The sequence below is a fragment of the Watersipora subatra genome, chromosome 4, assembly GCF_963576615.1.
Source record: "Watersipora subatra chromosome 4, tzWatSuba1.1, whole genome shotgun sequence".
Lineage (NCBI taxonomy): Eukaryota > Metazoa > Bryozoa > Gymnolaemata > Cheilostomatida > Watersiporidae > Watersipora > Watersipora subatra.
Window position 1 is genome coordinate 11,863,569 of NC_088711.1, and position 27,101 is coordinate 11,890,669.

The following is a 27,101-nucleotide window of genomic DNA, read 5'->3' on the forward strand; positions in this document are numbered from 1 at the left end:
CAAACAATTGAAATTTAAATTTACATGTAAAAATAGTAGCAGTTTGTTATGCCACGTAATGAATTCTGACCAGCGATGTAAAAGTATTTATGAAAGAACATAAGGGGTTTATAAAAATCATTTTGAAAAAATTAAATGAATGCTAACAATCAACAGATATCTAACATGAAATTATCCTATTTGCAAGTGGAACAACTCCTCTATGATATTCCAAATATTGACCTTTATCATTGTTCAAACGTTCCGATCAACACTGACAAGCCAAATTTAGAAAGTTAAATTTAAAAATAACTATTTCTCCGAATCAATTAGCCATTGCGGGTGTTTGAACACGCTGCCATTAACGACGTATTTTATCAGCTGTTTGTTACGTGCTAGGAAACATGATGTCCGTTATCAGCTCTTGCTGATTGACCAGTGCTGACATAGGTAATCAGGTGGGTCATTTAACCATGCTCATTTTGACAGGCCACACCACTATGCAAGATTGGAGACAGCTCTGAACTCAAAGGTAATTTGCACAGAGGTTTATACAGACATATTCATAGTAAAACTACGGCGCCAGACAAGGTTTAGAAAAGGCTGAATTACTTTTCGCATACTGCATAATTCTTTGCCATTTTCTTTTTAAAGGTTGACTTGCAACAAAATTCACATTACAGTTATTTGGTATCAAAAGGTTCGCCATGTTTACTCTGCTGCGTTGTAGGTGCAAAGAATGTGATTACAAGCTCTTAAAAGCTCAAAAATGAACAGTTAATTGTATTCATCACGAAAACGCCGTAGGTTAGAATCTTTTTATTTTGATGACATACTCAACTCGACGTGGTTATTGTTTTGACATGTGATGTTATCACGTGAATAGAAAGGCCAATAAAAGGCTCAATATAAAACGTCTTGTAGCACTAGTTTATGACAAACACTTCAGGCTCTACCGAAAAGCCCTTATTTGAACCATTTTGGAGAGGGATTCCAATCTACGGCGGTTTTGTGATGGCTGCAATTAACTGTTCGTTTTTTAGCTTTTAAGCGCTTGTAATTACATCTAGACATATTTTGCACCTACAACACAGCAGAGTAAGACATGGTGAATCTTTTGATACTAAATAATTGTAATGTGAAATTTGGTGGAATTCAACCTTTAAATCACAATGGTTTTGATGTATTACCCAGTGTGTAGATTGTAAAATAAAGGCTGGCTCTCAGTCCACAGGCTAAGCCATATGAAAGACGATTACAATTGCGATTCATTACTTTTTAAAAATGACAAACAGACATTCCATTGAAGTAACTTGCTTTGATAGAAGATTGTGCATAGAGATTATTACTCAAACTGACCATTTATAAGTTGCAGCAATTATAATATTATAAGTGTAAAAATATTTCATATGATTTTACCAGTTATAGAGTTACAGATGTTCAGTAAAGGTGAGTAAATTTATAACTGATATTCAAGCATAAGAGCTTCAACTATTTTACATACTTTCAAGCTTGTTTTGTTTAAAATAATTACAAATTTTTATAAATTATTTTCATTAAATACCACGCTCTGTCGATAGGCAGCGAGTCGCCTTTAGGTGAATGGTAAGTCTAACAGCGAGCTGAGTATGCTTGCAAAAATGTTATGATTTGTTATGCATATTCTTTGAGTGTCTGTAAGTCAGCAACATATTCATTTGTTACTATTTACATTCTCTTAAATACTTGCTATTATGACAACGTCAGATATGCTCTTTATGGGAATCATGGTAACTTTAACACAAGAGAAGATAATTACCTGTTTGCTATAAGTAACTTTCAACCTTGCAAAAGGCACGATTATACATGTATATAATCTTCAGATATATAATATATATATATATAGATTTAGAATAAATATAATACGTTAGATAAAACACTTGATTACTAATAATTTCATGCTTGCTAAGAGCAATCCTAATAAAGCCTATATTATACATACATGTATATCTGAAAATTGCTCTCAGAAAGTGTGAAATTATTCGTGATGAAGTGTTTTATCTAAAGTATTATATTTATTCTAAATCTAAATCTATCTTAAAATATAAATCTTCTAAATATAAATTTATATTTGACTCAATATATAAATTTTTTCAAAATATGCCGTACAACAATAATAAAACAAAAGAACAAGTAAAAAGGGCAACAGTCAATAAAATTAAATAAACGGTTTGACATATAGTGTTCAAATTGTTTTTCCCAGCTAAGAGAATGTTTTTTTCAGATTTTTTCTGTTAAGAGAATGAATATTAGGTAAAGCATTAATAAAGCAGTCAGCAAGAATATTCTCATAATAATTGTTAGAAATTGTATGCAATTTGTTCATATCATATAAGTAGGCATGAGTTGAATACCAGTAACTGTCATGTAAAAAGGAGGACACAAACCATGAAAGATCATAAAACCTTTAATCGGAGTAAAATATACATTTAACAAAGTAAAGTAAAAAGCTGCAAAGATTCGGAAAGATTATTTGTTGGAATAAAATATACTCGAATATGACGTGTATTTGCAATTAGCAAAGATTAATTTCAATAACAAAACATTTTATGTAGTCAAATTCATTAGATTTTTTCAGTTCATACTTTAACATAGACAACTATTCTATGACATTTTCAACTTATACCCTAACATAGACATCTATTCTATGGCATTTTCAACTTATATCCTAACACAGACATCTATTCTATGGCATTTTCAACTTATATCCTAACACAGACATCTATTCTATGGCATTTTCATCGCTAGAAACTCTAGCTATTGTAGTAAACACAATATTGTATGATATTCACCTTTCAACCTTCCTTTTTTAGAGGTAATGAAAATATTTTATTGATTCAACTTCCAAATGTTTTATAAATTTCATGGCTTCTATCACTCTGTGTTTTAAAAGATGTTCAAACGATGGCAGCAGAGTAGTCAAGTAAATAGCCAACTTTCAACCAAACTCTCACTTCTAAGCATCTTATTTGCTGCAGGCTGTCATGTAGGCACAGTGACAAAGCCTTGGAATTGACAATAAACTTTGTATACATGTTTAGAAGTTAGGCTTGAAGGTCTATCATTCAATAATAAAGAACTCTTTATAATAAATAATAATTCTTATTTCTTATTGAAACTACTTAGTGCTAAAAGCCTTTTATTTCGTTCTCAGCACAAACTTGAGCAGACCAAATGCTTGCATGGTGGCCTCGCAGCTGACTGGCTGGTGTGTTATTACTATTATTATTACCCTTATTTCCTCATATTACTCTTCCTTTTGTATCGGTAGTGTCAGAACAGGGAAATTACTCATTTTAAATCGACCCCAATTTATGACACTTAAACATTTAAAATTTTGACTGACATTCGCTGCGAAATATGAGCAAACATTTGGCTCTATGTCTGAAATAATTTTCAACATACAACATCTGAAGTTTCCCGAAACATTGCATTTTTGTCAATAATTTCATATCATAGTTCTCGATTGTGAAAGATCTCCAGAAACTTAAAGTTTACCATATGTTTGTTGTTCATCGCAAGTTGTTTAAAAAAGTGAGAAAATAAATAAATAATAATGATAATAATAAATGAGAATGAGACGTTTTTACTGAAGTTCCTCTTTTGAACTATCAAACACAATGAGCAGCAAGTCTATCTTTTATATCAGGTTTCTTTTATAAGATGATTTAAAATATGTCAGTGTAAAGTTTAAAAGGTTGTCAAAATTTACATAAAAGATAAATCATTACATTAAAGTTTAGTCATAGGCAGGTATATAAAGACGATGAAAGGTTTGTATGCTTTGCGAATGACTCAAAGCTCTGACTTTTAAATTTTTTAAAGTTAACCTCTTATTCAAGAGTAGAAAAGTTAATCAAAGCCTATCGGAGGGGAACAGAATTTACAACAAGTCTCAGAGCTCGGTTGTTACCAGTGCTTCTGATCTACGCCTTGCTTTGTTCAGCACATTCAAGCGCTATCACGTTTCGCAGTCTCACCTCGTGATCCTCAACGCCATCTGATGTTTGGAAAAATACTTTCAGCTAAGCAAACTTCAACTCTGCGCTTGACTACTGAAGCCTTGCATTATCTAATCATCAGAGAAAGTTAATTCCTGTTAAAGCAAATTAACATCATGTGACCAGGATAGCAACGAAAGTGCACACTGCGTAGTGACCGAAATTGTAAATATTTTCTCAAAAACTGTGGAGCCATAGCAAAAGGCTTTCTTTTTTCGGTGTCCGGTAACAGTTCATTGGAACAACTAAAAGTTAATTTATTGAAATATTGGAACGCAGGTGATCTATTGTTGTAAACATACATCTCCACAAGCACACAGGAAGTTATGGCATGACCTTAGCAGATGGTAATACCATATAAAGCTAGCAAATCTTTCTGTTTGTTCTCCATCAAAATAATCGAAGACATGAATTTTGCAAGTATTGGAACCCTGAACTAACCTCCTGCAAATACCAGCCATATTTTTAGAAAGTAGCAAACTTCGATATCACGTGAAAAGTTACAAAATAGAATCCAGAGCGATGCACCCCGAGATGCAATGCTCTCAACTCACAGTCGCTGACTCATGGAGCGACGATTGTCAGTCTTTTCACTGGTGTCAAGATTCTCAGCCTTCCCAACTGACACTAGCGCTGCATATTTCAATGCTGTCGGCCCGGGAAGGCATTCCGACAACATTGGCAAGCCAAGTATGGTTTGCAAATCAAAGGCCATTTTATTACAAACTTACTTATGTTGGGTACTTACTTTTCTTACTTACTTTTGTATGTAGGTTTACAGATCTAAAGCAGCTGCTGGTAAAATCTCAAAGTAGAAGCAAAATCAAACATTTTGTGATAATCAACGGCAGTACAACGGCGGAGATAGTCAGCTAGCGAGTAGCCAATCATTTTTATTATCACACAATTATTAGTGTTATCACTATGTTACCATCCCTGCTCAAGCTTGCCAATAATTGAATATTTAAACTGAAGCAAGATGGCCAAATGAATTCAAAGTAATCTTCCTAGCGGAAGGAGGAACTTGTGATAGAGCTGCATTACAATAACTGATAAAGTTAAGTTTACTTTTATGACAACTATAAACTGGGAATCTGATACGAAGGACTTCAGCTCCTATATAATTGGATCAAATTTATCTGTGTGTCACGGTCATGTTAATATCTTGAGAGACCTTGAGTCATCAGAGTAGACCTATGGATTGGTTTTAATTGGCTGACTGCTTGATTTCATCCACTTCTACATTTTGACTCCTCGTAAGCAAGATTCAAGTCTATGCTGCCTCTTTATCTCAACACAGTGGTTCTTATTCTGTGTTCCATCAAATCCTACGGGTTTGATAAGTCAGTTCTAGAGGTTTGGTGGAGGTCTCTCAAAGGTAATAGTAAAAGTCACACTGATTTGCAAGATCGTGTCATTATAAAAATATTTGCATTTATTGTGAGTTCATGCATTGTATTGGTTTTTTCTTTGAACACAGCAATGTTAATAATACTCAGCTTATTTTGTGCACCAGAAAAGCATGTAGCTGTCTTGAATGTAAAAAAAAAATTACTTCTCAAGAAAGAAGAGTTCGGTGAACCCTTCTTTATGACAAATAAAAGGAAACCGGTGCATTTCACGAAAGCGCATATGAAACTAGTAGGGTTCAGTATGTCTAACAAGGTTAAGAACCACTGTACTAATACGACCGGGAAAGTTATCAGACATGCTCAGTTCTTGTATAACTAGACAAGTAATGAGCGTGTCACAAACAAACATACTTTTCAAACTCAAACAATTGCCTGGCCTTTTATTACTATAGAAAGCTGACACAAAAAGCTCATCATAATTAAAATGCAGGTGTTCCATTAACCTCTCTTACAGGTTCTCTATAAGAGTAGCTCCAAGAGTAAGTAGCTATATTTAAGATAGTTAAATATGGCCTATTTAGATTACTGTATGCTTGTGTTTATATTCATATTGACTTGCGAATACCTTGTTTTCACAGAGTGATTTGCTTACGGTTCCGATTTCTCTCTTGTTTTGAATAAGGTGCATTTCAGGTACATAGTTCAAGAACTGTATGATAGAAAGTGTATGACTTATAAATATGCATTTCTCTTAGAGATCAATGGAGCATTTGTCTATTGGGCATTCCAATTGTCTCAACAGACCGTGCACTCCTGACTCGTCTGGTTTTTACCTAATGCTGCGTGAAAATCAATAATTGTTTAGTTTATGGAATGCTATTGGCTCTATAGAAGCCATTTGATTGGTTGAAATTGTGCACTCAAACTAGTCTATGTTCAAGGGTTGTTCAGTCTAATTCGAGTTATTGCAGGTGCTGGCAGTCAAAACTTTATTCCTTAGCAGAAGAAGTGAAGTAATATCTTTTATTGTTTATAACGCTTCTACTCTACAAGAACAGTATTTAATTCAGCTGCGTGTCACGCATATTGGCTTTTACGTTGGTCAATCAATCGCCAGCAATAACACAATGCTTATATTGTAATAAACATTGATTTCTATAGGAGCGCGGGCCAGGCAATTAAAATCCTCAGCACAATTGGGAGCAGATCTGCAGGACTGACTGATACCATTGACACTAAACAAGCTCAGTAAGTACTGCTTTAACTATAATAGTAACTACAGATGCAAAAGTTCAGCAGAAAATGATAGACAATACATATTGTTAAGTAAATGAACAGATTGAATTGAGATGCAAACTCTGTACGCTGTGTCATGCTGTTGTTTTTTAAGGAAGTAGCAGTCAGATGATATTGTTTATGATTCAGGAACTGCGAGTTGGACATATGACGGGCTCGGATTTTGTCTAAGATATTCAGTATGGAAGTGACAGTCATGTCGTCAACTAACCTGCTTAAAGAATATCGTGAAAAGTATAAACCACTTGAAACTGAGACAAATCACAAACCGACTTCAGCGATCGTTTATACGTCAGATGTCCAGACGTTGCTCAATAGATATTTGAGCAAGGAGTGCTCGTCAACAAACTCTGAAGACGTCGTAGATTCTTGTGTGCGAAAGGATGCCACAGAAGACGATAATGTTCTAAGGTCTTGTGACAAAACTGTAGAGTCAGATGATGAAGACATGTTTGCTGATGACACAAATGACAGTTTGCTTCCTACGTCGATGCTTTCCGAACAGCGCCGTATAACTGTCGATGATGTTATCAGGAAAGACAGACATTTAGATAAGACGTTGAGACGACACTCGAGCCCTAACAATTACGAGAGTCATCCTAAAATGAGGCAAATGAAAAGACGAGCTTCCTCATCACCTGATGGTAAACGACTGCTAATGGTAGACACTAACCTAGGCTTGCCAATTAGTCGTCGTGGGTCTGAAAATTTACGACATTTGAGACGACATGACAGCAATATTTCCAATATCAGTGTAGAGTCAAATGGAAGCAACCAGAGTTTAAAAAACGAACTGCTTGACTTATCCGATGAGGATTTTGATTTGGACTTTGAGATCGACTTAAATTCTTCCAAACAAAGTGATACGGATAGCCAGAAATTATTCTCTCAATTTCAATTAGAAACCGACAGTCAAAAGGATTCAGATAGTCTTGCAGGCTATGATGAGGTGGACAGCAGCAACTGTGTACACTGTGATTCGGTGAGCACTCGACCTCTGCATTCCACAGATTCCAATCATTCTTTCTGCACCAAGTGTACCTCCCAAAACAAAGAACGATATGAAACAATAAAGGAGATTTTAGAGAGTGAACTGAGCTATTTGAAGGACTTACAGTTAATACAAAAACACATTCATGACATCCTTTTGGAAAATGGCTTGATAAGCTCCAATGACATCGCAATGGTTTTTGGCAATATTCCACAGTTAATAGCAGTCAGCCAAAAGTTTAGCAGCCATTTATCCCAGCATCTACATCATCTCGAGTCGGAAGGAGACGATAACTACAACAATGCTCGCATTGGCCAGCTCATATGCGATTCTTCCGCAATGTTTTTGGCCTTTGAAGCGTATTGTTTGAACTATTCGAATGCTGTCACAACTGTAGATCAACTTCGGAAAGAAAATCAGCTTTTAAATCTATTCCTTCAGGCTTCTCAGAATGACAACAGCGCGTTGAGGCGAATGGATCTTAAAACTTTCCTCATGCTGCCAGTGCAGCGAGTCATGAAGTACCCGCTCTTGCTCAAACGACTACATAAAGCAACACGACCTTCTCATTCTGATCGAAAATCTATCGAGAAAGCTAATGAGAAACTAACAGATATTTTACACCACATAAATGCGCAATCTAAGGTGTTATCCTCTCTCTCTGTCGGTACGAAAGACAACACAAAGCCAACTAAACGTACATCTTTTGAAATAGCACTAACCAAGCTCGTTCTGAACACACTTAATTGGCGACACGATGAAATACACTTCCTCAACTCAGGGAAACTTGGCTATCTGCAACCGGCTGACAGTCAGTGGGCTGAGAAGTTAAGGACTTTGCGTCTTAACACGGGTTATGCGGTGCTCGTCACAAAAGGAAAATTGGATGACTTGCCTAAAAGAGCAAAAGAAGGTCGCTTAATATTTCCTAAGAGCACAACAGTGACTGATGCAGCGCTGCTCACAGTGAAAAAAGGCAATTCAAGATTGCAAATTGTTGGAGAACCGTATCATCTCGGACAATGCCTCGTATCACGTAATTCAGAATTCTACGACGTGTGCGAGATCGCTCGAGATTACACGAAGGAGCCTTTCATCATTCGACCGGTTCACGCTAGTGACAAGTGGTACAGAAACCTTAAATATTACTCGATGGTGCTTAGTGGACGCAATAGCTGCAGAAGGAATGCGCTAGCAAACATTTTACTACAAATATAACCATCATTTCTACATTGGCTTCCAAAACTTAAAGCATATATTCCTATTGTATCTAGTTGGCTACTACTGCTGCTCAATTCAGCGTTTCACTTGCTATTCAGCTTGGCTTCCGTCAAATAAATGATTGGAGGCATTTCATTTTAGCAAATTGCATTGAGCTTGTAGGGATACATGGTTGCTACGCGTTCCATAGTTACTAGCGTATATTGTTCATATCTGAGCTGAGGGACGCCTCAAATATTAATATAGGTTCTGCCTCGTTGTGGCATAATTTATCCCGATGCCTATTATAGAGAATATTGAAATGTTATAACCATATTTGCATGAGAGACTTAGGCTAGATCGGCAATTATAAAACTTTCTTAATATAATTATCCATTTCTAGTCTCCAAGGCTTTATTAAACAATTATGAATGCTTTCAACAGCTTTAAAAATTTGAGCATGACCTTGTGAAGGAAAAGCGTATGTACTGTTTTATTTCTTTAGGAATAACGTAGAGGAAAATGTGAAAGCATAATATGCAATTTTATTTCACCATGAATAACATAAAGGAAAATGTGAAAACATAATATTTATAAGAATACTGTGAAAGACGCTCCATAATTTGTGTGAATACTGAGGCCCAAGTATACTATAGCACTGCAGCTAAATGAGGTGCCTAGTCATAAGTTGGAAGATGCAAACTACTCGATAGCTATTATTGACTAAAAACTGTTCACATGTTGGTTGTCCAATACAAAAACTCCCTGCACTTAAATTGGCAAAATCGATTGAAAAGTTACTTGTTAAAGCAGCTTGAAATACCAACATGATTTAGACATGAAGAGTTATCTCCCATGACACTAGCCTAGACAAGATGATATCCATGAAATCTAAAGTACTTTAGCAAAATGAAAGACCCTGACCAGGCCAGTCTATCATATGAGAGTTTTCAGAGCGTTCAGACTGAATGCCTCATTTGGCATATGCTATTGTACGCAATACGACTGACAGAAGGAGATAACTTTAAAACAAACAGGGTAATATGCACATGAGCCACGTTCAAGGCCAACAATGCAATGGGTGTGGGTCTCGAATCAGCGCTTGCAATTATTGGATAATTCACAAATACATGGAGGTGGAGGATATCTTATTTTTCAAAAAGTGATTGCAGAGCACAAGTAATTTTTCATGGCTTAAACTTCTAGTAGGAAAAAATTTAACTGATTACCGAATTTACTGAACGAACGCAGAAGACCGATGCTAGAACTAGACCCGAACCGCATCGATTACAGCTTATAGTGAAAACAGCCGGATCAACTATAGACACTGGCAGGTGTGTACAACATGTCCACTTCATCTTTGATGCTGTAATCTATCATTTGTAAACTAAAGATGTTTACAAAAGTACTTCAAGTCATCAGAAACACTGCGAGGGTCTTATCTCTAGCGTCCCCCGTAGCTGCCCAACTGTATAATGCATTGATATAAAAGCACACCACGCTTATCTCTATTCTATTATTCTATATTTGCGCCCCCACTCTATAATTGTTTAGCCGCACAGTTTCAATGAGTGTCAACAAAGGATTTGCCTACTGGCTAAAATGATAGAGAGAGCATTGTATGGTCACATGGAGTATTGAGCTCTGTAAGGAGTTGCTTAGCAACCGATGCAAACAGCGCGCTAGCCGAGTATAGTAGAATACAATGTACTGACTTTAACTACTAACGAGTTGATACATTACGTACACACTGCTCTATAATGGCTGTTCCATTTTCCAACACAAAACTGAGAGTTCCCAGAGGCTTCCAGAACTTACTGGAAGGTTTAGCTAGAGAGGTTTTGCGCAGCCAGCCAGAGGAACTTTACGAATTTGGAGCTCAGTACTTCGAGAACTTGATAAAGCAGAGGGAAGGTGAGAGACGGAACCTGTATACTAATATAAATATACTAATGAAATATCAGTGTGTAAACTAAGGATGAATTATTCTGAAGCTTATTCCATAATAGAAGACAAACCTTATTAAAAACAAAAGAGTAACATCCTGACTCTAGCGTGTGATCTTTTACCAAGTTTCCATACAATGATAGCGTAGCGACACTGCCCCCTATGGCGTGGCAATATTATGATGGAATCAGCCGTGTCGCTCCCATTCTGTTGTGATTCAGTGTCGCTGTTTGGAAACAAAATACTCATGCGATGCTCCATCTTTGTGCCATGGAAACGATTTTAGCGACCAACGACGTCGCACCTGAGCATAGGTCTTGCTTTTTTATTGCTTTGAAAGCAGAAATTTTTGTTGTTGACCGCTCTAATCTATCTGTTTTTACTTGAAAACAGGCATCGCACAATCATCGTTCTATTATAGCGCACTGCGCAAACCTGATCCACTTGTCAGGTCAGCGTAGTGCTTCGGTACTAGCGCACCCACTATTGCTGTACGAAACCTACTATTTGTGTACATCTGATTCAGGTTGTCACAAGCTAACAGCATACATTGTTTTTCACTTCAAATTTTTCATACATTCACTGTGCTGTGTTTTTGTGCAAACACTAGCAATATCTCTATGATAAAAGGTACCATATGAACTAACCTACTTGCTATGCCTTTGTTACCTCAGCTGTAAGTGAGCCTTCAACATAGAATACTACCTGCTCTGACTACTTGTCTATGGACAATAAGATTATGTCAAAGCAAAGGGTTTCAGAAGTCCATGATCATTTAGTTAGTAACTTGGGTTACAGCTATAAAATGTTTAATTAAAGTTCAGCATGCAAATTCATGGTTACAGAGTCTGGCCTGGATCCAACTGAACATGGTGCCAAAATGGAGGACCGATTCTACAACAACAAAGCTTTCTCTGTGAGTATGGTATAGAACATCTGTATTGGCAATGGTAACCTACATCCATGTGACAGTATCAATACCAATATCCAGAACCTTCATCTTTAGACATATAATAGAAACAGGTTATGGTGCTTCGAACATCAGTTTTTAAATACATATTGTTGTGCCACTGAAGCCGATTAACATGAATATTCAATCACAAAACTGTTTAAATGAAAGTATTTTTATTTCTTAGCAACCAGAGATAGATCCTAGTGATCCAAACCAACAAGAGGCAGCGCTGACAATCCAAACTAAATTTAGGCAGCATGCTGCCAAACAGGAGGTAGAAGTTATCAGGGAAGAGAAAGCAGCAACAAAAATACAGGCTGGGTTCCGAGGACACCAAGAACGCACTGACAACCAAGTGGAAACGTGCGTTACTTTAGTCAAGACAGCAGAAAGTTTTGTTTCTGTAAATTTTTACTTGACAGAAAAATTTCATGTCTTTATGGTATCATTAACAACGCCTAGAAATCTAATTTTGAGTTTAGTTTAAATATTCAAAAAAGAGGAGACAATTGCATAACATTAAAAAAGCTAAATGTTGCATGAAGTAGGACCGTGTTGCTGACACCATGTTCGACCTTGACTTCTCTGCCAGTAATAGCTGATCCATTCAAGCCATCTGTATACAGGGGCACTATTTGAGACTACATAATACTGATGCTGAGACTTGCTGGGTCACTGGTATAGATAAATAAATATTAACTTTATTCACACCGATCAAAGCTGCTCAAAGCAAATTATACTAAAATAATAAAGTAAATTACGGTTATGGAAAAAGCTCATTTTGCATAACGCTGCTCTATAGTGTAAATTGGTAAGGTGTTGGTGTCTTGTATAAGGTATGGAGCATATTATTACTTGCCTCACATTGCAGAGAGCCAGTTAAACCAGAGGTTGATGAAACAGCGCCCGAAGCGGAGGTAGATATTGACCTAACTGATCCAGATGTTGAAGCAGCAGCCATAAAAATACAAGCGAGTTTCAAGGGATTCCAAACAAGGAAAACAATGAAATCGGTACGAAGTTTCTTCAGCGTTACAAAAAAATTAAAAAAATCAAGAAAAAATACTTTAATAATTGTCTTACACGCTATATGCTATAGCTAGCAGTTCTCTAAAAATCTATTGATACAGAAAATTTTAATTTAAGTAGATGCTGACAATGAATATGTTTATTTCAGTGCTGATTGTATGTGTATTGAACAAATGCTCATATATATACAACATATACTTATATATACTGTATATACAGTATATATATACAGTATGTGTATGTTTATACAGTATATATATACTGTATATACAGTATATATACAGTATGTGTATGTATATATAGTATATATATTATAGGCCTATATATATTATATATATACTATATATATATTTTATATATATATATAAAATTGTTTCCTCACCTCGGTTAACCTATATGGGTGGTAATTTCTGCTCTAACTCGGGTCTCCTACTAGAGATCTGGGAGTTTGAGCACACGCCTCAAGATCTTAACTGTTCCCAATAGCGCACTTTTCTGCAACTCACCTGAGTTGATCGCTGTTGGTATTTGAGCAAGCCACATTTTATGCGCCGGTGTTATTGCGCCCAGTGCCCCAATGACTACTGGGATTACAGTTGTTCTTACATCCCAGCATTTTTCAATCTCTTCTCCAAGAGGGAGATTTTTCTCTACCTTTTCTTTTTCTTTGCTAGCTATATTGTAGTCATTGGGTACTGCTATATCTATTATAGTAGCCCTCTTGTTCTCCTTGTCCACCACCGCTATACCTGGTTGGTTTGCTAGGACATGCTTGTCAGTCCGAATGTAGAAGTCCCAGAGAATTTTAGCGCGGTCATTTTCATTGACCTTACCAGGAGCTTCCCACACGTGTTGTGGTTTATTAAGGCCATACTCATTACATAGACTTCTATACACAACACCTGCGAAATGATTATGCCGCTCAGTGTATGCGCTTCCTGCTAGCTGCTTGCATCCACTGATGATGTGTTGGATGGTCTCATGTGCATCTTTGCACAGTCTGCATCTAGGATCGTCTCTGGTGTGATAGATTTTTGTTTGGAGTTGCCTTGTTGAGAGCACTTGCCCCTGGGCTGCCATGATTAGCGACTCTGTATTGGCCATTAGGTTTCCTTTGTTCAGCCACATATATGTCTGGTGAAGATTGCCAACCTTAGATATTTGTCGGTGGTAAGCACCATGAAGAGGTTTCGTGTGCCAGTCAATTTCCTCATCATCAGGGTGAAGCTCCATTGTAAGAGCAGCCAATTGAAATTCAGCTAGCAACTTATCTGAAGTGGCCATGGAGGCTGCATAGGCTTTGATGCTTTGTTCTTCCTCTTTCACTGTTTGTTGTACAATTTTGAGTCCCCTACGGCCATCTTTCCTACCTAGTAGTATTAGATTTTGGGTGGAGTGCTCCATGCTTGGTCCGCAGTTTACGAGTTGTTATATCTGATTCCTTGATAGCTTTCTCAGTCCACTTTATTATGCGTGCTGGATATCTTATTACTGGCAGTGCGTAGGTATTTATTGCCATGACTTGGTTCTTGGCATTGAGCTGACTCCGTAAGACCTGCCGAAGGCGTTTCTTGTAATCGGAAATGGCTTTGCGACGTATCTCGGCTTTGTGGTTGATGTTGCTTTGCATAATCCTCAAGTACTTGTACCTTTCTTCTATATCTTTGATGGTACCATTTGGCATTATTAGGTCATCTGTGAGCATAGAATGGTCTTTCTTAAGAATTAGCCTTACACATTTCTCAATACCGAAGGTCATTCCGATGTCCGTGCTGTATACCTGAGTGAGGTGTATTAGCGAATCAATGTCCCTTTCTTTGTTAGTGTACAGCTTGATGTCATCCGTGTAGAAGAGGTGGTTTATCTTTGTGCCACTCCTAAACTGGTACCCATATTGAGTCTTCTCCAGCATATTGCTTAGAGGGTTTAGGCATATGCAGAAGAACAGCGGTAATAAGGAGTCACCTTGATAGATGCCTCGCTTAATTTTTACACTCGCCAGCTTTTTGCAATTAGCCTCCAGTTCCGTCTTCCATTTGGTCATTGACATCTTGATGAATGCCACAAGAGCAGGGTGAACATTATACATATTGAGGCACTCAAGTATCCAATTATGGGGAATTGAGTCATAGGCCTTTTTGTAGTCAATCCAAGCCATGGCAAGATTGGTATGCCTTTTCCTGCTGTCTTGACAGACCGTCCGATCCATCAGTAACTGATGTTTGGCTCCTCGGGTGTTGCGCCCAATTCCTTCCTGAGCACTGGTCATATAGTGACTCATGTGCTCTTCCAGTTTGTCTGCAACTATTCCTGAGAGCAGTTTCCAGGTGGTGGGCAAGCACGTTATTGGTCGATAGTTTTTGGGAATCGACCCCTGCTTTGGATCTTTTATTAGAAGTACAGTTCGTCCTTTGGTCAGCCATTCTGGATGGTCACCTTGTTCTATTAGGGATTCCATCTGCTTAGCCATTCTAGTGTGAAGTGATGTCAATTTCTTTAACCAGAAGGCTTGAATCATGTCATGGCCAGGTGCTGCCCAGTTCTTCGTACGCTGCACTCTGCACTCTGCACTTGATGTCCACTTCGCCGATGGTGAGTCCTTGCTGAGCCACAGTGTGTTGATGGCTCTCTTTATCTATATATATATATATATATATATATATATATATATATATATATATATATATATATATATATATATATATATATATATATATATATATATATATATATATATATATATATATATATATACTATATATGCATACACATACTGTATATATACTGTAAATAAAGTATATATATGCGCTGTATATATATATGAGCATTTGTTCAATACATATACAATCAGCACTGAAATAAACATATTCATTGTCAGCATCTACTTAAATTAAAATTTTCTATGTCAATAGATTGTTAGATAACTGCTAGCTATAAAATATAGGGTGTAAGACAATTACATATATATACACTATATATATAATATATATGTAGTATGTATAATATGGAGAGTAATTAGCTGTTGGATAATCACGACAGATCTGTTTAGAGCAGACACTGGTCTGTTCTCACCAGGTGACTGTTTGGGAAAGAAAGATGGATTACAAACAATCACTTGAGGAGGACAGACCTACATCTGCTCAAGGCAGGTCTGTCTTGATTAACCAACATTGAAGTACTTTTTGTATTATGCATTATACTATTATTAACTCTTCACAAAGTGTATTGAGTACTTTTTTCTTTATTATTCTTTACGAAACTAGCGTTTCTAGCAATAATATATAAATATATATGCAGTGTATATATATGTGCGTGCCCTTTTGAAGGTATGTCAAGAATATACAAAATCTAGTGGAATGATTTACGATGAGTATAACTAACAGAGTGTATGAGAAATGTAACTCCATCTAACTTTCTAATTGCGTGCACGTATTCATCACGCACTCTAGCTGACCCGCACTCTGCCTCCTGACAGCATTACTTGCTTTGCAATGCTCTGGTGTGTAGTGGTATCACTGTTTGTTTGCCTATTAACCATTTAACCAGGAATCAGCGACAGAGGAGCCTCTAGCTCCAAACACAATAGACACACCTTTGGGTGCGACTACCGAACGTGAAGTTGACCTGAAAGATCCTGAATTGATACAAGAGACAGTCAAAGCTAAACTAGAAGAGACGGAAGAAGAGATGGAGGTTCGTTCAGTAACAATTATAGTTGAATCATGTATATCCCTGTTTCCATGGGGAAGTTAATCCACAAGTTTTGTCATCCGTAAGATGTATTGAGCACCTTACGGATTGAATATTGAGCAAAGATGTTTTTGAAAGTTTAGATCTAGCAGGCAATAGATAGAATACTCATAGAACTCAGTCTAAAAACCTTACAAATTTCGAAACCCGTCAAGTGAAATTACTAATTGAATGGACCCGATGAAATTAAATTTATGATTGAGTTTAGATTTTCTCTTTTTATAATAATTTAAGAAGCAATCTTAACTTAGACGTTTCCATCGATAAATTCCACATGTTGAAAAATTCAAAAAGATGGAATTATGACTGTTTTAGGCTTGGTTGAATTCAACAACTGTAGTAATTTATCTGCAAATGATGGATGAGCCAGTCTAATTCTGGAAGTCAGGAAATGTTCTTTTTTAATATCCAACCACCAATTTTAATAATACTAGTAGTATGTACTAATAATAATAATACTAGTGGTATGTACTAATAATAATAGTAATAATAATGATAACAATAATAGTAATAATAATGTTAATAATAATAACCATCAGAAAACTGAACGAAAGCAAAACTGGCATGATAAGCCAATGAACCGACAACATCTAAGACAGACAGAGGATCAAGCAGCAAAGGAGACATGGCAATGGATGAAGAGGGGATGTCTCAAACGAGAGACTGAAAGCCTGATCATTGCTGCCCAGGATCAAGCATTAAGAACCAACTATAGGAAGGCCAAGATAGAAAAGTCAAAAACCGATCTGAAATGCAGATTGTGTAAGCAGAAAGATGAAACAGTGTCTCACATAGTCAGGGAATGCAGTAAGATCGCACAGACAGAATATAAAGGATGGCATGGTAAAGTGGCGAGTGCAGTGCACTGGAGTATATGCAAGACGCATGGGTTGCCCCACACAGAAAAATGGTACGACCACCGTGCAGAAGCTGTATTGGAGAATAAGAAAGTGAAGCTGCTATGGGACTTCAAGGTGCAAACAGACAAGGTTATTGAAACTAGAAGATCAGACCTGATACTAATAAACAAAGAAACCAAACAGTGTCAGGCCATAGACATAGCAACACCTGGAGACACAAGGGTAGTACAGAAAGAAGATGAGAAGATTGGTAAATACAAAGACCTTGGGTTCGAAATAAACAGACTGTGGAAGGTGAAGAATGAAGTGATACCAATAGTAATTGGTGCACTCGGAACAATATCAATGAGGCATATAGCTTACTTGGCTGAGGTGGGAGTGAACATGTTTTTTGAGACTATACAGAAGACAGCCATCTTAGGAACAGCTCACATATTGAGGAAGGTCCTCTCTTAGTGGAATTGAGGAAGATTTTGGATCCTTTGGCCTTTTGTTAAGACCCGGACTCAACACGAACTAAAACCAGTCACCTACCACCACACAACTGTGAAGAAAAACTTTTACAATAATAATAATAAAATTAGTGGTATGTACTAATTATAATAATACTAGTGATATGTACTAATAATAATAATACTAGTGATATGTCTAATAATAATAATATTAGTGATATGTACTAATTATAATAATACTAGTGATATGTACTAATAATAATACTAGTGATATGTCTAATAATAATAATATTAGTGATATGTACTAATAATAATAATACTAGTGATATGTCTAATAATAATAATACTAGTGATATGTCTAATAATAATAATATTAGTGATATGTACTAATAATAATGTCATCGATTGATTTTTATGATGAATTAGGATTTGGGTGACATCGAGCTTACGAAGCGAGGGTCAGCATCAGAAGAGATTGATATTGATCTCTCTGATCCAGAAGTGACAGCGGCTGCAATAAAAATTCAAGCAGGATTTAAAGGGATGAAAACGAGACAAGAATTAAAAAGCCGCAAGGTTCGGCTGATTGAAGCTAGAGTGTAGTGACCAACTGTTCATTTTCCACAACTTTCTTTTATCTTCACTTTCCCAATTATTTACTCTCATCACACGAGCACACTCTCAATCTATTGCTTAAAGGCCTGCGCTAGATTCAGCTGTTTAAGCTTAGCTAGAAAGCAGTAATAATTTTAACCGAACTGAGAACCTTCCAAGAGCTAGTATAAAAACGCACTTGTTTTGTAAGCATTCTATGATTTAAAACCTTGATACGGTGTGATGAGTTGTCTTACTAGTGATACATAAGACTACTAACAATAATACTAATAATATATAAGACTGGTTATAATTATACTAATAATATATAAGGTTATTAAAAATAATACTAGTAATATATATGTCTACTAGTTGAATGCCTGGCATTGCACGGATAATAAAATAATTACCCAATGAATTTGAATAACTTTTGCCAGTTTAAGTCTTGACTATAATAAGCCATGAAGCCAGCTTGACATCGTCATTTATGCTAGTATTGTTGCAAGCTCTGAATAGTTATGTGCACAATCCTTCCATAATATGGCAAACACAATGTTGCATTTTGATGGAATGCTTGTTTGCAGACCTAGAAGTTTAGAGTTCAAATCCAGTGCAAATTAGACTTTTCAAACCTAAAACTCTATCGCTATAACTGGACACACGAATGACAGACCAACAGACAAACACTGAGATTTATAAATATAGATTAATAATAATATTAGTAATATATAAGACAACTAATAGTAATAATACTAGTGATATGCAAAACTGCAAGTTACAAATCCGGTAATAATTGGTCACTTTCAACTGTGGCTGATGTCAAACTGTGAAGTGAATGCTGCCACCACCTAAAAAGCTGATTCACCGATACATATATGAGAAAATCTTTCTGAAACTGCTCTTGGTTTCACCTAGCTCTGCAACAATGAGCTTATTAATTGTTCCCTAGTATTCTTAAGCTACCATAAAAGTATGAAAGCTGTATCTTTGTTTTCTATTAATCATCAAATGAACTGTGCCATTTGAGGTTACTTTTGTTGTATTGGCGGTAGCAACTAGCAGACGATTTTGCTTCCATAGTATTTGAACTTAAGTTTGTTAGGTGTACAGGCAATATCAGCTGAGCTGAACCCAGTGAGTTACATAGCTATTTAGGTGTTTGATAGACAAGGTTTCAGAAAAAGTAAGTGTTCAGAATTTCAGGCTGTTTGTGAAACAGCATTAACATGACTTGTGATAGCAAGGTCATATAGCGGTTGCAAGCTAGCAATAGAAACGTGTTTACATCAAAGTATCACATGCATCAGCTTTCTTATCACATCAGCTATTAGATATTGTATTCAAATCTTAATGATTTTTCAATCATTTGTGTCGGTTCACCGTTACTATGACGACTACAGACAACTAATTCACACTCATACATTCGTGAAAGTTACTTTACTTGTTTTAGGAATTACAGCAACCACCACTGCAAGAAGCTATGGCCGTAGAGACCGAACAAAGTCATGCCTTCAAAACTGTTTCAACGCCAGCAGTTAAGTGTATGGCTCCAGAACCTGAAGTAGAACTGTTCGAAAAGTTTGAGGCATATGTTGAACCCTCGGAAACAGAAGCTGAACAGGCAGCAACTAAAATACAAGCAGGTTTTAAAGGCATGCAAGCTCGTAAAGAAGTGAAACATCTGCGCGAAGTAAGTTTTACAAATGACTTACCATTTGCTGGTTTTCTAAACTATGCGTAGATAAACAATTTGTAGTGACTTTGTCATCGATTGATTTCTCTGATGAATCAGGATTTGGGTGACATCGAGGGTACAAAACAAGCGTCAGCATCAGAAGAGATTGATATTGATCTCTCTGATCCAGAAGTGACAGCGGCTGCAATAAAAATTCAAGCAGGATTTAAAGGGATGAAAACGAGACAAGAATTAAAAAGCAACAAGGTTCTGTCAGTTGAAGCTAGAGTGTAGTGACCAACTGTTCATTTTCCACAACTTTCTTTTATCTTCACTTTCCCAATTATTTACTCTCATCACACGAGCACGCTCTCAGTCTATTGGTTAAAGGCCTGCGCTAGATTCAGCTGTTTAAACTTGGCTAGAGAGCAGTGATATTTTTACTCAAACTGAAAAGCATCCAATATCTCATCAAGAAATGTACATGTGTTAGTCACATAATATTGTTCAAATGTACATGTGTTAGTCACATAATATTGGTCAAATGTACATGTGTTATTGTCTTCTAGGCTTTTTAAAATTTAAAACTTTGATACTTTGTAACAAACTGTTACTCAAAGATTACCAACATGCTCAAAAACTAAATCGATATTAATTAAATGACTTTTTAACGTTCTGATTGATTCATTTGGAATTATTTGTAGATTGATGGTCAAAGATGAACTTACACAAAGTAGATTTTATTAAAGAGTATCGGTTTTTTTAACATTTGTGATTGCTTTTGATGCTTGAGTTTGTCTGATTGTCAGGATGTTTTAAGATTAACGTCAACAAAACTTGATGGCGGTTAAAACACTCAGATCAAGTGAAAGTGTGATTATGACCTCTACAGTTGCAAAGAGACCAACCGAATTGAGAAGCGTAACACTGCAATTTGAACGCAACAGCTGATATCAACTCTAGCAGCTAATGATATAATGTCACAAGTATTTTCCTTCTGAGCGTTTTAACCGCAATCAAGTTTTGTCAATTTTAACCTTGAAACATCCTGGAAATCAGATCACCTCAAAACAACAAAAACAAATGATAGAAAAATATTTTACCTTCTGATAAACTCTCCTAAAATTTTGTGTTAATTCATCTTTAAAGGTTGACTTGCAACAAAATTCACATTACAGTTATTTGATATCAAAAGATTCACTATGTCTTACTCTGTTGTGATGTAGGTGCCAAATATGTGGAAATGTGATTACAAGCTTTTAAAAGCTAAAAAACCAACAGTTAATCGCAACCACAAGAGACCGCCGTAGTTTGGATTCTCTTTCCAAAACGGCTCAAATGTGACGTAGCTGTGGGAGATGGTTTCTGTTTACACTTTCATGCAACCTTATTCATCGAAATATTTTCACAAATATACTTCACGCATTCAATAAAACCATGTCTATTGTTCTTAAGCGTCTATTTTATCGTCATTGTATTGCTGTCACTTTTAGCAGTGATATCTTATAACTTACCGTAAAAATTCGTTTAATTTTTTAGCCTTACTTTGAAGGAGTACATATCATTGTCTGATAATCATGACGAGCCCGTTGGTCACCTGTGATAATCGAAAAATGCTGCAAAAAATATTTTCGAAGTATTGGGTCACATGATCAGAATACGACTTGCCGATTAGACCAAACCGAAACAAAACTGTAAAGTAGCGAGCATCTATATTTGATACGGGGTCTTCGGTAAAACCCGAAGTGTTTGTCATAAACTAGTACTACGATAAGTTTTATATTGAGCTTTTTATTGGCCTTTCTATTCACATGAGAACATCACATGACAAAACAATAAATAAATTTCATGACTACGTCAGAGAACTAAAGAGATTCCAATCTACGGCGGCTTTTCGTTTTTGAGCTTAAAGAGCTTGTAATCACATTTCCACATATTTGGCACCTAAAAAACAACAGAGTAAGACATGGTGAATTTTTTGATACCAAATAACTGTAATGTGAGTTTTGTTGCAAGTCAACCTTTAAGATAATTTTAAAATTGCTTTCTTACTGATCTTTGGTTGGGTTGCTGTGATGTCTGCTAATAGAAACTATATTGGTCTTCTTGGTATACAGTTGACAGTTCTTCTTATACATTTATAGCAAAGAGGACCAGATTCCAATTAGAAGAAAAGACAAGTATCACTATCATCATACAATTCTAGCTATTGTGTTGGTATTTTTTGTAGCGATGACTTGTGCTAGCAGGTGTCTTATGATTTCCCACCACTGCTATACATATCGTACACCTGTTTGAACCAGATTATCTGTTCATGATCACAGTAAATTATTGTTTGTTCTGTGTCCAAGAGAGAACCCGATTAAAAAAGCAACAAAAAATAACCTCATCCGATGAACTGGTAGCATCAGTTTTGGTTTCGAAAAATAATGGCAAACCAAAGTTGTTACAGAGAATAGACATTGACTGACGATCAACCAATTTTTTTAAATGAATAGATTTTGTACAATTTGAGGCGACTTGCTTACAAAGCAATTAACTTAACTAAATATATTGTAAACTTAAGATTTAAACAGCAGTACCATTCTTGACCTCTATTCATAAAGATTATTCGCTTCATTTCACTTTGTTGACATTGTCACTTCCTGTCTGATGAATTCTTCTTTCGCCAATGACCAAATGAATCATCTGTGGATGATCAGATTTCTAATAATGATGTCTGTCCAAGTTTCAATCACCAACTTAATGATTACACAATATTGTTGTCAAATATATTTCATGTTGTGATTACTTTTGACAGGTATCGGCAGCAGTAGACACATCTGCTCAGTTAATATCACTAGTCAGCACTATGCTTGATTTGATCAATTTGTATTGGCACTACTAACTATTGGCACTACTAACTATTGGCACCACTAAACACCTTACCCTGTGGCACTTAGTTTGAATAAAATGTGCTTAACTTACTGTCATCCCTTAACCTATTTGTTTGGGTCATGATTTTTCAATTTGATAGGTCAAACTTTTGGCTATTTTAGGGATCATCGAAAGCATCTGCAGACGGCACTAGTAAAACACCAGAAATAGAAGCAGAAACTGAAAAACTTGAGGAACCAGTACCAGAACAAAAAGAATCTGTTCCTAATGCTAATGAAGAAGTAGATATTGACTTAAATGATCCTGAAGTACATGCAGCAGCCACCAAAATTCAAGCAAGTTTAAAAGGTCATGTAACACGAAAACAGATGTCAGCGCAAAGATCTGCCGGCCAAACTCCAACCGATGGAGAACAAAAAGTAGAAGAAGAAAACAAACCATCAGAGAGTGATGCCTCACAGCAACCAGAGACAACAACTGCTTCTGCTGAATCGAAGGAACCTGTACTAGAGGAACAAGAAAAAACAGCAGCGAACGCGGATGAAGCTACAGCTGAACCTAAAGCTGCTTCAGAGACTGCCCAACAAGAACAACCAGAAGCTGCTGAATCTGTTACAGAACCAACAGCGGTTCCAGGAGAAGCAGTATCGACTCCAGCAGACACAGAAAACTTGACAGCAGCTGAACTTGCTGCACCTAAAGAAGATCCGGTTGAGCCTGCTGAAACGACAGCTGAATCCACGTCTGAGCACCCGGGGATAGAAACAGAAGTGAAGCCTGAAGCGGAGACAGAAGTAAAACAAGAGGTTGCTGCCGTTGAGCCCGAAGTTGCTGCCGTTGAGCCCGAAGTTGCTGCCATTGAGCCCGAAGTTGCTGCCGTTGAGCCCGAAGTTGCTGCCGCTGAGCCAGAAGTTGTTGCCACTGAGCCAGAAGTTGCTGCTCCTGAATCAAATGCTGCTGGTGCTACTGAACAAACTGCTGAGTCAGAAGTTGCTGCTGCTGAACAAACCAAAGAAGAAAATGCATCACCACCGCCAACTACTGAGTAGATTATTTGAGCAAAATAAAGCTTTTGTTTTGGCCAAAACAAAAATGTTTTTGTGAAAATTTTACCTGGTAATACTTTAACAACTCACACAATAAATAATTTTTGTCAACAATTGTCAAATTAGTTTTTTGAATTTTTCAAGACCAACTCTGCTTATGAAAATTTTTTAAAAGTATTCTTATCATATTATATTATTATACAAATATATAGAGAAAAGTCTTAAATATAGTTTTCAAGCAATATAAGAACAAATACATTTGATCCTTCCGTTGTTCCGTTATAGGAGATTCAAGGATGTTTAAAAAAACTTTATTCTATTTTTACAAGCGCATTTTTACAAGCACCCAAACAATATAACACTAAAATGCAATGATCATACCAATATTAGGATGGCTGTAAAATGATATAACAATAATAGCATATTTATGTCTGCAAGTATAAACATAGTACAAACTTGAACTAACATAAAAATGTAGTTTATGTTATGAGTTGATCATCGTCTACCTTCGGTAGCTGCGAAATAATTAGTAAATAAAACTTACTTGGAACTTTTATGTCTGTACTTCTGTATATAGTTGATAGCTCTATATTCATGTACACTGTATTGTACTTTTTGTTCGTTTATATACATAAAGACTGCTATTGAGAAAGTAACTTGAAATCAGTCAGTTTGGGTTAAAAGGAATTGATTTTTAAACATGATGTTAAAGGGAACTAACCGATTAAATCTATAGCAATTATGATTTGTCAACTTAAATTGTTTCAGTAAGAACAAGATAAAACCTACATCTTATTTTGTTTGTAAAAAGTCGTAGAAGAATCAAACATGGTATGAGACTCAAATGTCAGAAATGTCCCATTTTGATAGTGACAATATATTTTTTGAATTTTTGAAAGCCTCACAAACGTGTGACAGAAGAAGGCAATTACAAAGGTAGCTACAATGCTAACGTCCGCTTAAGTCAAGCTATTTTACAGTTTTAATCAGTTTGAATGCTCATCGTATTCTACACAAGCACTGTGTTCAGGAAATTAACAAAAATTTCATATTGTGTAATTTTTAAGTTTGAAATGCTGAAATTTAAAGACGGTTTTGTATTTTCTAAACTTAGCCCTCTCTATGCAAACACCTTTCTATGCAGACCCGTATAGAGCATGGAAAAAATCTATTGTTGAAGTATACGTGTGCCCCCAAATTAAGAGTTATCTGCTAAATGCCACTTTTAACCATAGTATTCAACATGAAAATAACTCTATTGATTAGAAGATGTTTTTTTAAATGAATTCAATAACTAATATTTTAATATTTTTCAAACAGATTTGTTATGCACACGCACTCGGTTATTACGGCTTACAAATGTAAAATATCAATGAAGAGTTTGCAGACAGTTTTTTTAACATCTACATTATGCATACACCATTTTGACAGTGTTTGTAGTCACTGACAATGTGTGTAGCCATTTAATAGTGTCAGGGTGCGTAGCCACTGCAAATATCAACATTACGCATTGGCGGTGTGTAATGTCGGGTGTAGCTAAGCTTTGAAATTTGGTTGGTGTAAGCTTTTAAATGAGTACAGATATTTTATTTACTTACCTTACTATTTACTCTATACTGTTATCTTATTTTACCCGCTGTCAACGATAGCATCTTCTCCAATCATCCCAAAGGCCTCTTTAATCGAAAACCGTACACAGTTAGAATTTGAGCTTTCTATGCACACCCCTTCCGGGCTGGAAATCCTAAAAAACACTATATTTATTAGTAAAAAATGCTTTTCATGGTTTTCAGCAATAATCTTGGATGGTCAAGACAAGTCAGAACTTGGTATTTCTAATATGGAATGGAAGGAGGCAGCAGTCAAGATCTTTCCATTTTCATTGTGGAAACATTTTGACTGTAGTATTATTCGCCTACATGCTGCTCTGCATTAACAGTATTAGTCGATTGTATGACAAGATTTAGCTACCAAGGGAGATATTAACAGCTGTACACAGGTCCAGAAAGAGAGGTTTAACAAGCTTGTTAAACATTTCATAATTATCCGTGCTTGCACGAGTAGCCAACACACAAAAATATTGCCAAATTACTTCATGCGCGATTTTAATTTTGGTAAGAAACTTTTATTACTTTGAGAAATATATATACATGTATATAGATAAAAGATAGATAGTCAGTGTAAACAAGCACTGGAACTTTGGACAAGTGTAAAAGGCCAAGTGACCTACGGGCTCTTTTTGTGTAGTCACTGAAGCCTCACCACTAACTACTCCCTTTTAGATGTGAGTGAACTTAAAGCTGCAGGTGGTTTGATTCAATTCATCCTTAGGTAAACCAGTCAGCAAGTAGCATATACTGAGGTTGTAGTGAAATTGGTCAACCAGAATTAGCTTGGTACGGAAAACACATGACTTAGCTGTTTACCACACTGTTGCATTCTGTACACTCCTGTATTCGGTACGCTGATGTATTCTGGGAACTGATGTATTCTGTATGCTGATGTATTTTGTACACTGATATATTCTGTATACTGTCGTATTATATACACAGTTACATTATTCACAGATTTCTGATGTGATTAGACCTAGAGTTCAGCTATGACTGTCTAAAACAATTTGTTTTTAAGTTTGTTCTACAATTCGTGTGGCAAAGTGCAATTTTGCTAAGACTTTATCCTCAAGGAGTCTAGATAATCAGAATGTGGTGACACATTGAAGATTCTACACTTGTTCCAATCTAGAACAAATCTGCATTGTAATAACAGCCCAACTCCTAGAGACACCCACAACTAGCCTGAAATAATCACTCAGCCACCCTAATACAATATGAACACTAATATTCATGCAACAGTTTTAGTGCCTGAGCTAGGGCTTAGCATCAGTTAGTTGAGAAATGCTACTGTAACGCACCATATCACCAATATTTACTTCTTGCTACGAACCAGTTCAATCGGTAAGCGGTAATTGGTCCTAAAACAACAATACGCCACTTGTCTGATAGTGTTAGTATCATAGTCGAGGGTAGTTCAATCCTTATCATCGAATCTACGAATCTACGCA

The 27,101-nt window shown here is 36.2% G+C and overlaps 2 protein-coding genes across 2 annotated transcripts; both read left to right on the plus strand.

Annotated features, from left to right (window-relative positions):
• The first annotated feature begins 7,095 nt into the window (after positions 1-7,095).
• LOC137393817 (myosin-M heavy chain-like) lies at positions 7,096-9,014 on the plus strand. The gene has a single exon (XM_068080523.1). It carries the CDS (start codon positions 7,116-7,118, stop codon positions 8,874-8,876), a length of 1,761 nt encoding a protein of 586 aa, XP_067936624.1. The 5' UTR covers positions 7,096-7,115; the 3' UTR covers positions 8,877-9,014.
• A 1,598-nt stretch (positions 9,015-10,612) lies between these two features.
• Positions 10,613-24,281, plus strand: LOC137393306 (enolase-phosphatase E1-like). The gene is made up of 7 exons (XM_068079796.1): positions 10,613-10,772; positions 11,651-11,721; positions 11,942-12,120; positions 12,629-12,770; positions 16,333-16,479; positions 19,893-20,132; positions 23,156-24,281. Exons 1-7 carry the CDS (start codon positions 10,619-10,621, stop codon positions 24,041-24,043), a joined length of 1,821 nt encoding a protein of 606 aa, XP_067935897.1. The 5' UTR covers positions 10,613-10,618; the 3' UTR covers positions 24,044-24,281.
• Positions 24,282-27,101: the final 2,820 nt, after the last annotated feature.

Excerpts from the sequence above, each read along its gene's own strand:
- LOC137393817 (XM_068080523.1), top strand. The coding sequence starts at position 7,116 with ATGTTTGCTGATGACACAAATGACAGTTTGCTTCCTACGTCGATGCTT.
- LOC137393306 (XM_068079796.1), top strand. The coding sequence starts at position 10,619 with ATGGCTGTTCCATTTTCCAACACAAAACTGAGAGTTCCCAGAGGCTTC. Across the intron at positions 10,773-11,650 it reads CTTGATAAAGCAGAGGGAAG|AGTCTGGCCTGGATCCAACT; the intron begins GTGAGAGACGGA and ends TCATGGTTACAG. Across the intron at positions 12,771-16,332 it reads CAAGGAAAACAATGAAATCG|GAATCAGCGACAGAGGAGCC; the intron begins GTACGAAGTTTC and ends CCATTTAACCAG.